This window comes from Argentina anserina, chromosome 6, assembly GCF_933775445.1.
Source record: "Argentina anserina chromosome 6, drPotAnse1.1, whole genome shotgun sequence".
NCBI classification, from domain to species: Eukaryota; Viridiplantae; Streptophyta; class Magnoliopsida; order Rosales; family Rosaceae; genus Argentina; species Argentina anserina.
In genome coordinates this window covers 13,420,645-13,435,199 of record NC_065877.1, presented here as the reverse complement: position 1 = coordinate 13,435,199, position 14,555 = coordinate 13,420,645, and the positions used below count along the sequence as shown (strand labels likewise).

Below are 14,555 nucleotides of genomic sequence, written 5' to 3'. Positions count from 1 at the left end.
CCTAATTTGATTGTTAATGTGATATGCCAAGCTTCCTATTATACTTTCGGCTTTTACATCTTTGTAATGGATCATTCCTTAGGCTATATTAGTAGTGTTTTCGTTTTACCGGAAATTTCGACAGTCAACAAGGTCCAAATTGGATAAATTTTTTACAGGGTCACTAAATATAAGTACCGATCACATTGACTAGTGTCGATTAATCCCGAAAAGTTTTCTTCATATAGTCACTTCATAATGCGATAGTTTTATTTTAAACCTAATATAAAAGTTATAATACATTAGTGGACACTTCGGCGATCGACAACTCCGGATCTAAATATGGTCGATCAACACCAGTAATGTGATCGGTATATATTTTTAAAGACCCCATAAGCATTTCGTCCGTTTTGGACATAGCTTTACCGTCTATATCCACGGTCAACAAAAAAAGAGGCATTTTGACACATTAAAACCTCATTGACCGGGGCTTTGCTAAATGAGTTTCATCGCTGCGACCTCGCATGATCAGTGACAAAAATTAGATGATTTCATATATGCAAAATGATTTCGACGTTCACATCCTAGTAATGGTCCTCCCTTAGGGCATGTTAGTAGACGAGATCCGAATTAGATGAAATTTTAACAAGGTCCCTAAATATTAATACCGATAACATCATTTGGTGTCGATTAATCCCAAGAAGTTTACTTCATATAATTTCTTCATATTGCTAAAATTTTATTTTAAATCTACTATTATTAATATATATAATATTTTATATATAATTATTACAAAAATTGATATATGTATAATATATAATATGCATGTATAACATTTTATTTCTTGACGGGCTTTTACGGGCCAAGCCAAATTTCACATCTCTAAACTAAGCCCGGCCCTCTACTGACGGAAGCAGGGTTTGACAAGCTTTCTCGCGGGCCGGACCAGGTAAAAGCCCATAGATTTTGCGGGTCTCCGCGGATTTTTCGGATCTGCGGGATAAATGTTGAGGCCTACATCAAATTGTACCATGTGTGCGGCCTATAACATTGTGCCATGTGTTACTTAACTTACCAGAGCTCAATCAGAGTTAAAACCATCTTTAATTTTCAATTAAAAAATTATAATTCGATTAATCAATATCACAAAACCCAACATGACCTAACTCTTCTCTTCCCACAGGTACGTATAGTCTTACCCTCCTTTCTTCTTTCTACACTTCCCTCTGCAACAACCGATCATCTTTGATCTTTGAGGAAGGTTTCAATTCAGTTGGAAACCCATTAATCCAATTTCTCAATTTGTGATTTTCGTGTCTTTTGACCTCAACAATGAGAGGCATGATTGCAATGGGAGGAACTGCAAAGGTAATACCAGGAAGAGGATGAACCGATCGATGAAGCACTGCAGAGATGCATTGTGAATAGTTTTCAGTTTTCACATGGATGAATAATTACAATTGGGTTGAACTCCGGTTTGAAATATGGTCGATCGACACCAGCACATGTGATTAGTATATATATTTAGGGAAAACAGTAAAAATTTCGTTCGTTTTGAATATTGAGTGACCGTCCGTACCGACAGTCAACAAAAAAAATGCGTTTTGACAAATTAAAATCCTCACTAACCGGGGCTTTGCCAAATGGGTTTCTTTGGTGCGACCGCACACAATCAGTGACAAAAATTAGGTGATTTCAGATATGCAAACGACTTTCGGTGTTCGCATTTTGGTAATGGGTCTTCCTTTATGACATATTAGTGTTGTTTTCGGTTTACCGGATATTTCGACGGTCAAACGAGGTCCGAATTGGATGAAATTTTTACAGAATCACTAAATATATATACCGATCATAGCGACTTGTGTCGATCATTTACGAGAAGTATATAGTTGCTTCATAATGCGATAGTTTTATTCTAAACCTAATAAAATATGTATAATATTTTATTATTTAGCGGACTTTTACGGGCCGGCCCTTGCGGGTTTTTGGAATGATTTCTCGCAGCCGGGCGGGTTAAAATCCTTCGGGTTTGCGGGACTACGCGGGTTAAATGATGAGGGACTTGCGGGCTTCCGCGGACTTCAGATCCGCGGGTTAAATGATGAGGACTATATTCCAGCGGGCTAAATGATGAGGGCTATATTGGGTGCCTCACTAGTCACTAGTCACTACCCATGGTGATTTGATGATAAGACCGGAAGTCAAGGCCGGAGTTTTGCTGAGAACATCCTTTTTTACTTCGTTGAACGAAAATATTTTTACATCTACAAAGATAGACTTTGGTTAGGGTATGGTAAGTGGAATTCCATGTGTCGGGTTTCTATTGTAGACACATAATTGGCATAGGTGATGTGCTACCAATACCATAGCTCTAGTATCTCCATTCTCCTGTATATATTTGGAATTCAATCAACTGTTTCACTGGGACTATTCCCCCATCCTTAACTGGCATTTTACATCTCTGAAATTTGTGAGTTGCTTATAATTCCCTTTCTGCTAACATTTATATTTTTGTTGATTGTGTTTATTATTGTAATTAATATCTTATTTTCTTTTTTAATACGGAATCTAAGCCACAATTTGTGAAAACATCAGGAGAGCAACTGCGACTTTCAAATATATCTGTCAGAGTCCTCCATCAGTTCATATAATTCAGCACCATATTCATTAAAGAGAGTATTGTATATTAGTGTTTTACATCCAATTTCCCAATTATGACATCTTAGGAAAACCTATTCAGTCATATCATTGTGACAGAAGTTGATGCAACATTTCATGAAGATGTACGTACATAGATATGGTTTCCAGTCAGAAATTGATTTCATATTATCCCGAGTAAAGAGGCCACTTCTATCATACATGCAAACAAGAACTGTGTGAGACCATCAGAATATGAGCTTGATAAAAATCAGCTTGTTGTGGCTGGTTGCAATTCAAAAGATGTATGGACAATTTACCACAAGTATGGCATCTGGGCTCATCTATACTTTTATAACCAGAAGAGAGTTTGTCAATTAAAACACATGAAAATACTTATAGGTCCCTACATCATATATTAATTTAAAATTATGTTTAATATTCAAGAGATAAAAAGATAAAAACAAAAATAAATAGAAAAATGAAAATTTGTTTTATTTTGCGGATAACTTCTATATGTTGTAACCACCCCACCATCTCCCCATTATTATGTAGTAAATACTTATTTATTCTGGAAAAAAAAATATTTACCACACCCATCGATCGGGTGTGTATTGTTCTAGTATTAATGCGGCTAACATAATATAGCCCAAATATCTATGTAGTGTCTCAATCAGAACTACTCAAAGCTGTGTTTGAGATCATTAGAACATGTGCTTGACGGTAAATCAACATGTTCAGGCTGCAAAGAAATATGGACAATTTACCGTAAATTTGGCATCTCAGCTCATATTAATACTGCTAATGTAGTGTAGCCCATATATCTACGTAATGTCTCAATCAGAAACATTTCAAAGCTGTGTTTGAGACCTTCAAGACGTGAGCTTGAGTGCTTGACAATAAGTCAGCCTGCTCAGGCTGGTTGCAGTTCAAAAGAAGTATGGACAATTTACCAAAAGTTTGGGATCTCAGCTCATATTTATGCTGCTATGGTAGGTAACCAAAATACCTACGTAGAGGAACCGTTGTCTCAATCAGAAACATTATTTCAAAGCCAAAACAGATGTACAAATGAAGACCCAAAAGGAAATCAACTGTAATATGAGCAGGTTACCAAATTAAACTGCAACTATAGCAGTGACCATGGTTCGGAAACTTAACATAACTAATCAATCAACAAAAAGAGTAGTCAACTCTGGAACAATAAGCAGGAAATCACTAAATCATCAAGAATTCGGGATAATTTATTGCAACTATTGACTGAACTTCATGCCCCTGTGAGGAAAACAAAACCAACAAAGCAATCTTGGCTGTAATTATTTTCAGCAACCAAACCAAGAGAGTTGAAGATCAAATCGACCACAAAGCATTAATTCACAAACAATAGAATCCAAACGGCTAAAGAGATTTAAGATTGGCCACAAAGGCACTCGATCATACTCCCTGAAATTAAACTTATCAACTTACCGGCCATTTTCAAAAGATTGTATCTTATTTTTCCCTCAGAGTATATTAAGTTGCTCAAAAGAATGCACACAATAAGGACTTCCCTGACCCTAATCTCACTGACCATATAATGACAGAACAAGCTACCACTGCTGAAAAAGGGCGTGGAATTGATTCTCACACCATTAAATTAGTCCATATATGCTTTTAATTTCCAACATACCTCAGGGACTTCTTTGAGAGAAGGACCGATAACTAGACACAACTTCCTCCATACCAACCAATCTCCGTCATCTCCAACTCAACCCTATTTCAGATTTTTATGGTGGACCTAGCATAGGATGAGAATACTACATCATATCTAATCCAGTTAACAAACTAACAGAATAGTGGGGAAAGTCGTTCATCATACAGAAAACTTACGGCTATATATGCATAGGCCCTTTCATCATTATTAAAGGTCAATGGCAATATTTCAATAATATTCCAATCCCTTCATCAAAGGATACTTATAGCCAAATAAGTAAGACAAGAGGATGCAAATGATGCCACGTATAAAGGTAGACGACGGACTAATATTGTCCAAGTTTTGTCCATTCCAAAAGTTTGCATTTCCCAATTTCTAGCGTATCAACATTTGAACATATATACCATCCAATCATATGGTCCCTGAGGACAAAATTGTTCGAGGATTTAGCATTGGGGTCATTTAGTAGCAAAAAAAAGATTCGGAAGACATATTCCAAAGAGTCTTGGCGTCATGCGCAGAATTAGAATATAACAACCTTTACTAAGGCTTTGATTATGGATTTTGATAGTAAATAATTATCCAGTCCTTTATCAATAGGCAATGACCAAACAATATATAGGTACTTCATAACCGAATCTCAACTTGAGTGTGACTAAACGATGAAGCACGGCTGCATTAATGTAATAGAAACCCCACGGCTGCTAGTTTAGGGAATCAAGCTTAAAAGTAATAACTGCAATAAAATCCCTAAACAAACCCAACACAGTAGGTGAGCAGGCACTAATAAAATAGTCTGATCAACTTATTCTCTGAAATCCTTAGTTCAGTAACTAGAAATGTTTACTATCACCTCATCTGAAAATTCGATAGAGAAATATAGAAGCTTTATCTGTGCAAATTGCAGTTCCAAAGACTGAAGCATATTACAGAAGTCATAAAAAAGAAAAGGCATTTTTAGGTACCACGTAATGAAGCCTAACTCTAAAAAAACACTGAGTGTTCACATGAAGCGAGAATACTCATGCCTCAAAGAGGTCATTGTAGGAACATCGAGTTGAGCAAAATTGTTGAGAAAAATCTGTCATATTGATTGTATTGGTTGTGTATGAGTTGTAAAGTTTCTTTATGTGTAATTATAGGTTGTGTATGAGTTGCAAAGCTTTCTTATGTGTAGTGATGAGTTGTCCTAATATTCTCACTGCAGCTATAAAAGCTCATAGTGCAACATCAATAACAATTTACTTCAGCCATTTCTTTTGTTCTCTTTTAACATGGTATCAGAGATTCCTCTATGTTTTCTCTTGTTTTTCTTACATTTATTGTACCAACACCCTTTCAATAGCAACAGCAGCAGTGCAGGCAGCAGCAAAGGAGAGCAGGCAGCAGCAGCAGCAGCAGCAGAGGAGAGCAGGCAGCAGCAGCAGCAGCAGAGGAGAGCAGTCAGCAGCAACTTAATTTCTTCCACGCTGCATCTTAATTTCTCGTGCAGTCTCTCCTATCATTCGTCATGGCTGTTGATGATGATGTTCTTTCACCAGGCAAATCAATTCCCCTCAATTCCACAGAATCATCAAAATCCAAAATCTCCCCTCTTAGATCCCTTTTATAGTCATCCTTCTGATCACTCAGGCATGGTCCTAATTACTAAAGTCTTGGATGAGAACAACTACAATGGTTGGAAAAAGGATATGCTCCGAGCTTTGAATTCTAAGAACAAGCTTGGTTTTATCAATGGCACAATTGAGTCTCCTTCAGAAAAAACTGATCCAGATGGCGAAAAAACATGGACTCAGGTCAACGATTTGGTGCAGCAGTGGATCACCAACACAGTTAGTAAAGACATAGCTGAGAGTCTCACCTATTACTCTTCGGCTCAAGAGGTATGGGAGGACTTACATGAACGATTTTCACAAGGTAATGCCTCTCTAATTTTTGAGATTCAGCGAGATATAGCTTGTCATAAGCAAGAGCAGCAATCAATCTCAGCTTATTATACAAAACTGAAAGGTTTTTGGGATGAATTGACTTCCTATTCTGAGGTTCCACACAGCTCCCAAGGAGATCAACATAGACTAATGCAATTTCTGATTGGGTTTGAACAATATTTACAGTGCTATTCGCAGTTTGATTCTTTTGATGAACCCTTTGCCTACATACCGACAAGCTTACGCTGCTGTTGCCCAAGAAGATAAGCAACGTCTACTTAGTGCTACACATCCAGCGGTAGTGTGGCGATGGCGGTCCGAAACTCTGATAGATTCAAAAATCAAGAACAAGGTAGCAGGCCCAGTTTCAATTAGGGAAGGGGGAGATTTGAACCAAATCCTTGACCACATTCTGGCAGATTCAATTCTCAAGAACGACGACAAGGATCAAGGAGAGGCCGCCCTCAATGCGTCCACTGTGGAGATCCTGAACATTGGGTTCAGACTTGTTTTGAACTGATCGGCTATCCTCCTGATCACCCAAAGGCGAAGCAAATTCAGCAGACTTCCAAGCCGAATTCCAACACTGGTTTTAGAGTTCCATCTGCCAACAACGTTTCTAGCGTTGTAAGTTCTCATGCTGGGCCTTCACTCACTCTATCTGAAGCCCAATTTAATCGATTTTCTGGCAGCCGTTAGCAGTATGTCTCCAAGCTTTAACTCTCATGTCAATGCAACTCCGAAAGCTAATGCTGCAACTAAACCAAGTTTGTCCAAGGTTGCTTCCCGCAATTGGATCATCGATAGCGGGGCAACCAATCATATTTCATCATCATCTGAATTAATTCATGCTAATAATCGATGATCCTTGTCTCCAGTTTTATTACCAAGTGGGGATAAAGTTGCTATTATCGCAAAAGGATCACTGCCCTTAAGTTCCAATTTCTACCTCCATGATGTGTTATCTGTGCCAAAATTTAAAGTTGATTTAATGTTAGTTAGTCGTTTGACAAGAGGCATGAATTGTTTAGTGACTTTTTATCCTTATTGGTGCATATTGCAATATCTAGCTACGAGGAAGATGATTGGTTTGGGTGAACAACGTGATGGATTAGCGACGGAGAAGTCCACGAACCAACCTACCTCCACCCCAAACAGTCTACCTGCAGCCTCTATATCCTCCACTGATCTATGGCACAATAGGCTTAGACATGTGTCTTCACCATGCTTAGGTTTCATCGTTAAACATTTTCCGAATTTTCCCCTTCAATCAAATAAAGCTTGCCACATGTCATATGGCAAAACAGAGTCGTTTACTTTTCTATAATAGAAAAATTTCTTCGAATAAACCTTTTGAAATTATTCATTGTGACATTTGGGGTCGTTATCGACATCTTTCACTTTCTAGTGCTCATTATTTTCTCATAATAGTTGATGACTATTCACGTTTTACTTAGATTTTTCTAATGCGACATAAGAGTGAAGCACAACTTCTCATAAAACGTTTTTTTAACTATGCTCTTACGCAATTCGACTTTCGCATTCAAATTTTTCACAGTGACAATGGTGCTGAATTTTTCTCACTCCGTCCTTTTTTTTTTTCTGATAATAGGGTTGTTTTCCACCATTTTTGCGTTTACACACCTCAACAAAATGGGGTTGTGGAACGTAAGCATTGTCATATACTCCAAGTTGCTCAGGCATTAAAATTCCAAGCTCACATTCCCTCACAATTTTGGGGTGATTGTGCACTTACATCCATTCACATCATCAATAGGTTACCCACACCTTTTCTTTCCTTCAAAACTCCTTTCGAACTACTCTACTCCAAACCTCCTTCCTTTTCTCATCTTCGTGTTGTTGGGTGTCTAGCTTATGCCACAAATGTTCATCTTTCCCATATGTTTGATCAACGTGCTACTTGATCCCTCTTTATAGGTATCCGGTCGGTCAAAAGGCTTTTAAGCTATATGATTGTCTATAAAAAAGGTTTTAATCAGTCGGGATGTTAAATTTCATGAAGATATCTTCCCTTATGCAGCCTTAGACCCTTTGGGCCACCAACCCGGCCCAATTTTTGCTCTAATACACGAACCCGACCCGGTCCTTCCTTCATCTGATATCGATGGCTTCACTTTTGATATGGCCATGCTTGAGCCACGCACCTATTCTGAGGCAATTATTCATCCGGAATGGCAGCAAGCCATGTTTTCTGAATTACAAGCCCTCGAGGCTAATGGCACATGGACTCTTACCACACTTCTGGCTGGCAAAATTCCTATTAGTTGTCGTTGGGTATATAAGATTAAGCACAAAAGAAACGGCTCTGTTAAACGTTATTGGTTGCCTAGGGTTTCACTCAGTTAGAAGGTGTGGATTATCAGGAGACTTTTTCCCCTACTGCTAAAATTACTATTGTTCGTTGTCTCTAAGCTTTAGTAGCTGCTCGTCGTTGGAAATAACACCAACTGGATGTGAATAATGCTTTCCTTCATAGTGAATTATCAGAGGAAATATATGTCTCCTCCGCCAGGTCTTCGGCGACAGCGGGAGGAGAATCTGGTATGTCGATTGCACAAATTTTTGTATGGTTTGAAACAAGCTTCAAGGCAGTGGTTTGAGAAGTTTTCTGATGCAGTAAAGTCAGCCGGGTATGTTCAATCTAAAGTTGATTATTCATTGTTCACTAAGAAGAAAGAATTTATTTACTGCACTTTTGATTTACATTGATGATATATTGATTACTGGGAATAATGTGGAGACAATTGTTGCACTTAAGACTTTCTTGCATAGTCAATTTCATCTCAAGGATCTTGGAGACTTAAAGTATTTTCTTAGCATCGAGGTTTCAACTTCGAAACGTGGTATCTTTATCAGTCAACGTAAATATGCCTTGGAGATTATTGAAGATGCATGATTATTAGGGGTCACTCTGACAGATACTCCCATAGAAAAAAGGCTTGAAATTGTCGGAGCGTAGTGATCTTCTCAAAGACCCTGAGAAATACAGGAGGTTGATTGGCCGGCTCATATCTCACTGTATCCCGTCCTGATATCACATATGTCGTTCATGTCATTAGTAGGTTCATGAATCAAACTAGGAAGACGCATTGGGAAGGAACATTAAGGGTGGTACGTTACTTGAAAGGTGCTCCAGGACAAGGTTTATTCTTTTCTTCCATCAGTGATTGAAGATTGAGAGCCTATTGTGATTCCGATTGGGCATGATGTCCGGTCACAAGAAGATCTACAACCGGATACTGTCTTTCTTGGATGTTCTTTGGTCTCTTGGAAGTCTAAGCGCCAAAAGAGAGTATCTTTATCTTCAACAGAGGCTGAATATCGTGCTATGACAGGCACATGTTGTGAGTTGACTTGGTTACGTTGCTTACTCAAGGATTTGGGCATGTTGCTTCATGAGCCAGCTTTGTTATTCTGTGACAACAAGGCTGCACTCCACATTGCAGCCAATCCTGTTTTTCATGAACAAGGAACATTGAGATGGACTGTCATTATATCCGAGACAAAATCCTAGATGGTTCTGTGGTCACAAGACATGTAAGTTCTGCCTATCAACTAGCTGATGTTCTCACTAAACCATTGGGGAAAGACATCTTTCTTCCTATGATTCGCAAGTTAGGAGTGCAAGACATCCACTCTCCAACTTGAGGGGGAGTGTTGAAAAAAATTAGTCATATTGATTGTATTGGTTGTGTATGAGTTGTAAAGTTTTTTTATGTGTAGTTATAGGTTGTGTATGAGTTGTAAAACTTTCTTCTGTGTAGTGATAGGTTGTATATGAGTTGTCTTAATACTCTCACTGCAGCTATAAAAGCTCATAGTGCAACATCAATAATAATTTACTTCAGCCATTTCTTTTCTTCTCTTTTAACAAAAATCACCGAGCAGCAGCAATCTGATTCACATAATCTTACGAGGCAACAATCTCAACAGTACTGTCCTCAACACTATTGACTCAATGAGTTCTTTAATAATCCTGAACAAAATTACTTGTGTGACAACAATTACTTCTCTGTTGGAACCTCAAGCTGGGGATAATCACTCTAGTGGCGATAATGTTTTTACCATAAACCAACAAGGCAACAATTTCATTAGTCTCCCACAACACTACTGCCTCAATCTCAAAAAGTAACTCCAACACTAGCCATAATGGTTTCTTTGTTGGAACCTCGAGCGGGGGATAAATCATTCAATTCACAACAATGTTTGTACCATACCGACATGCCAACATTTTTAGTCTCCCACATCACTACTGTCTCAAAGAATGACTGGCTGTACCTCTTCTCCTACCCGTTGGAGCGAATTGAATGATCGGGCCGAGGGCAACCCCCTCTTCCCCTCACTCTCGAGCATACGACGATGCTGCCCGTTTTCATTTCGTGGAAGTCTAGCGGCAGGAGTGTACCAAGAGTTGATGGATACCCCTCTCCTCAATCTTTGAGGTATCTCCAACACAAGCCTCAAGGGCTTGTTTGTTGGACAACTCAAGCTGGGAAAAATTACTCGGTGACAACATATTTTTACCGTTGACTGACACAAACATTTTCAGTGGTCTCCCACAACACTAATGTCCTTGGTGGAACCTCAACTTGAGCAAAAAATTACTTGAGTGGTGAAATTCCACGGATGGCAACATGCGTGTTTGCATAATTCTTTAATCCTCAAAGAGAACTTTTTAGGGACCATTTCTTCTGATTTTTTTTTCTTTTACTTTTTAAATAATTTGAAAATTTCAGATATATTTATTTTGATGGGATGATTGGGATCAATTGGCAACCTTGAAAGAATTGATACATTGTAACTCTCACAAGGCAACAAATTCTCAGAGGTAACTCCAACAACTAGCCTAATGGCTTGTTTGTTGGAACCTCAAGCTGGGATAATCACTGAGTGGCAACATTGTTTTTAATGTAGACCGACGAGGCAACATTTTCAGTAGTTTCCCCCAAAACTACTGCATTTAGTTGGTGGAACCTCAAGTTGGGCAAAAATCACTTGAGTGGTTATTTCCAAGGATGACAACATGTTTGTATAATATATATATATATTTTTTTATCTCCAAGACAACATTTTAGGGACCATTTCTTTTGAAACTTTCAGATACCCTTACTTAGACGGATCAATTGGCAACCTTCACAGAATTGTGACATTGTAACAATCAGATATTACGGGACTGATGCAGAAAGAAATCGCTCAGAATCTAGCCTGGATAGCATGCTGTTTAACCCCAAAGAAAGACAGCTCCAATGTCTAAAATTTAATTGCATATCACTACATTTTTCATTATATCATGTAATGTAATATGTAAAACTGAAGGCTCTGACCCAGATTATATCACTGATATTTTATTAAGAATAGTACCTGGATGAATCTATTTCTATGGTGTAGAGTAGTGTATCTGTAATTCTGTATACTATAGGCATTTAGTATTTTAAGATTTAAAATTAATTAGAGAGAGAGAGAGAGAGAGTTGGCTTTCACCTGATTACGCCGTTCAAAGTGCTCAGAAAACAGTCCTCTGACAAAAGGGTAATGATCTCAATTGATGTTGCACCAATAAGAGCATATAGAAGCTGCTTAACCTCCATCCAAGGCTGCATTATCCATGCATTATACTTGTGAACAAAATATAATGATTAAGATGTTAATTATCACATTTCTTGTTTCAACAGTTGTCAATAAATAAACATGAACTTGTACATAGACATTCTAATAGCTTTCTTCCATACCGGAAATAGAGGGCTGAGGGTAGTCTGAGTCATCATCTTTAAATGCTGATGCAGAAGCAGCTGTAAAATAAAGCCTTAACCATTATCATTTTTGGAAAACAAAGGATTCTGGAACAAAACAAACAAGTATCATTCTTTTGGAATTACCTTTCAGTTCAGCCTGTACAATCAAGGCAAAAAAACTAGTTGCAGCAGTTTTTTTTTCCTTCGGGTGGAAGGGATGGACTCAGACCGTTGATTCACTGGCTGAATAAAATTAAAAAAAAAAAAGAGGGTGGGGGGGGGGGAGGGGGGGGGAATAGAGAAAACCAAAGTTTAGAGCCTTGTTTGAAAAGAAAAAAGGGATAAAGTTTAGACAGTCTTATGTATGCAAAAAGTTCCAAAACAGCAGTATCTCCAAATTGTACCTAAAGCATATCATTGTGCATTGGAAATTATATCATAAGGAGCGCAGTCCAAGTAACTCGTAAGATATCGTGTGCCTTCCTGCTCCAAGTCTCATCTTCCTCGTTGTTAGTCCTCAGGTTCTTGAAAACTTCAGACATGAATATGCATAACGAGGTAACGGTACCAAAACCTGCATTCCTTAGCAAAATTTTTTGTCCAATTCAAAATTCAGAGTATAAATGAAATCCAACATAATATCACCTTCAATAGATGCTATTGTAGCTTACAATAAGATCATCACCGGGTAGCTTGCTGATTTTAAGAGTTGGTCAAACATTGAAGGAGTTGTAACAGTTGCAATTGACCACAAAGCACAACAACCATCACGCATCTCGCTAATGAAAACCAAAATGAGAGTGAGAAATTGGACATGCAAAGGAAGAAATCATAAACAATGGCAGATAGAGAATAATATTTCTCAGCGATAACACTTTTTGCGTTCAATCGCTCTGGAAACAACATCAGGAGGATCATTCCACTGTATTACTCCAAAAAGAAGTTGGCGGAGACGGTGTTCATGCATTTAAACTATTATTGAACAAATTCACCACATTACTAGTGTTTACCCAAACTTGGTGAAATTTGAATACTAGATATCGAAGCAAGGAAAGAATTTGCACAACTGATGTTTTGTTTCAGAAACCATGCACCAACATGCTACCATTCTTAAGTTAGCTACAGATTCTCATGAGTGCTTCCAGTCAGTATGCTATATACATATCATTTCCATAACAAGACAAGTTAGTGTTAGGGCCTTAAAAACTTAAAGAAGCAAGTACCTTCACAAGATTACACTCAGATTTCTTCGGTGAATCAGTACCTATCTTGGCTCCAAGAGGGACTGCAATTAGACTGAACTCCTAGTTCAGGATTTAAAGCATCAGAAGCAGTGCAACCGAGTCTCATATGAGCAAGCAACTCTAGAGCAACATTAAAATTTCTGCTCTCACCCAATTTTCAGCTTTGGCATTCCGAGTTAAAATACTTATTTTTTTTCAGCACCATATATCTGTAATTTTTCAAACAGCTCAATTATTGCATTTCAAGTGTTTTTCACATTCTCTTGGGCCATTTTCTCAACTGACTAACGAGCAACACAGATTTATGCCAAAACTTTCCATACATCCATGGACACAGGTGTATTATGCACCAACAATTCAATCTCTTTACCCAATTATCAAAAACATGTTCATGGTAAATATTAAAGGCATCCACATATTATGAAATAAAATGTAACGACCCCAAAATTTCGAGCTTAAAAACTCAAAATTCTAAAGTCATTAAACACCAAATCATCTCAAATAAATCGAAATCATTAAAGCGTAACAGCGGATCACATCTGAGTTTAAAATATAACTCAGTCAAGCCGATTATTACAAACCCAAATGATAGTTCAACATATAACAATTGGAATTGTATAATCCTCACAACAACCTCACAAATAAAATCACACCAAATCACACACACAATCCACGCTGGAACCTCACCACGACTGGATGCGATCGACTTCGAGTCTTCGGAGTCGTCACTCAATCACCACTACTCAGCACCTGCGGAAGTATCCCCTACACCATTGGAATTGGTGCACCGGGATTGCAACACAAACCCGGTAAGCTTTGCAGCTCGTATGAGTAAAATATTAAAATAACTCTCGTCTCGTAAAAGACACAACTCCACATCAACACAGTATAATGAAAATCATGAGAAAACGAGCAACCCATCTGGTTACTCTAATACTTTCACAAAATGGTAACTAATGAGCGCTGGTACACATCCGTTACCCCTCACTTAGTATACCGCTGATGTTGGGTAACCACCCGCCACCCAACATCCACAACAAGCTGAGTACCCATGAGCAGATAACCACCCGTTACCTTCATGCAGTACTATGGCAGACAGACTAGAGCTCTAACTGTATCGTAACTTTCGCCCGGCCAAAGGCTAGGTTCCGACTTGCCTCACATGTACAATAATCTCACATCATATTGTACCACACATCACGTCCGAAGACAAATCACAATATTTCACATTTTCCGTGATAAAATCATGTACAATAATCACTCATCATATTGTACGTTTTAAAACTTTCACAATATATCTATAATAAAAATCATAACAGTA

General features: G+C 38.1%; 1 protein-coding gene and 1 long non-coding RNA gene across 2 annotated transcripts in view; both read right to left on the bottom strand.

The window, feature by feature from the left end:
• Positions 1 to 308: 308 nt before the first annotated feature.
• LOC126800088 (universal stress protein A-like protein) overlaps positions 309 to 14,555 on the bottom strand; it is a 99,210-nt gene continuing 84,963 nt past the window's right edge. The window contains exon 4 of the mRNA XM_050527373.1: positions 309 to 318. Coding sequence (XP_050383330.1) covers positions 316 to 318 — 3 coding nt within the window. The 3' untranslated portion in view covers positions 309 to 315. The remainder of the gene's footprint in view (positions 319 to 14,555) is intronic.
• LOC126800089 (uncharacterized) lies at positions 11,995 to 12,558 on the bottom strand. The gene is made up of 3 exons (XR_007672680.1): positions 12,395 to 12,558; positions 12,135 to 12,233; positions 11,995 to 12,047 (listed from the first exon to the last, which is right to left on the bottom strand). It is a non-coding gene; the product is annotated as an uncharacterized LOC126800089 (long non-coding RNA).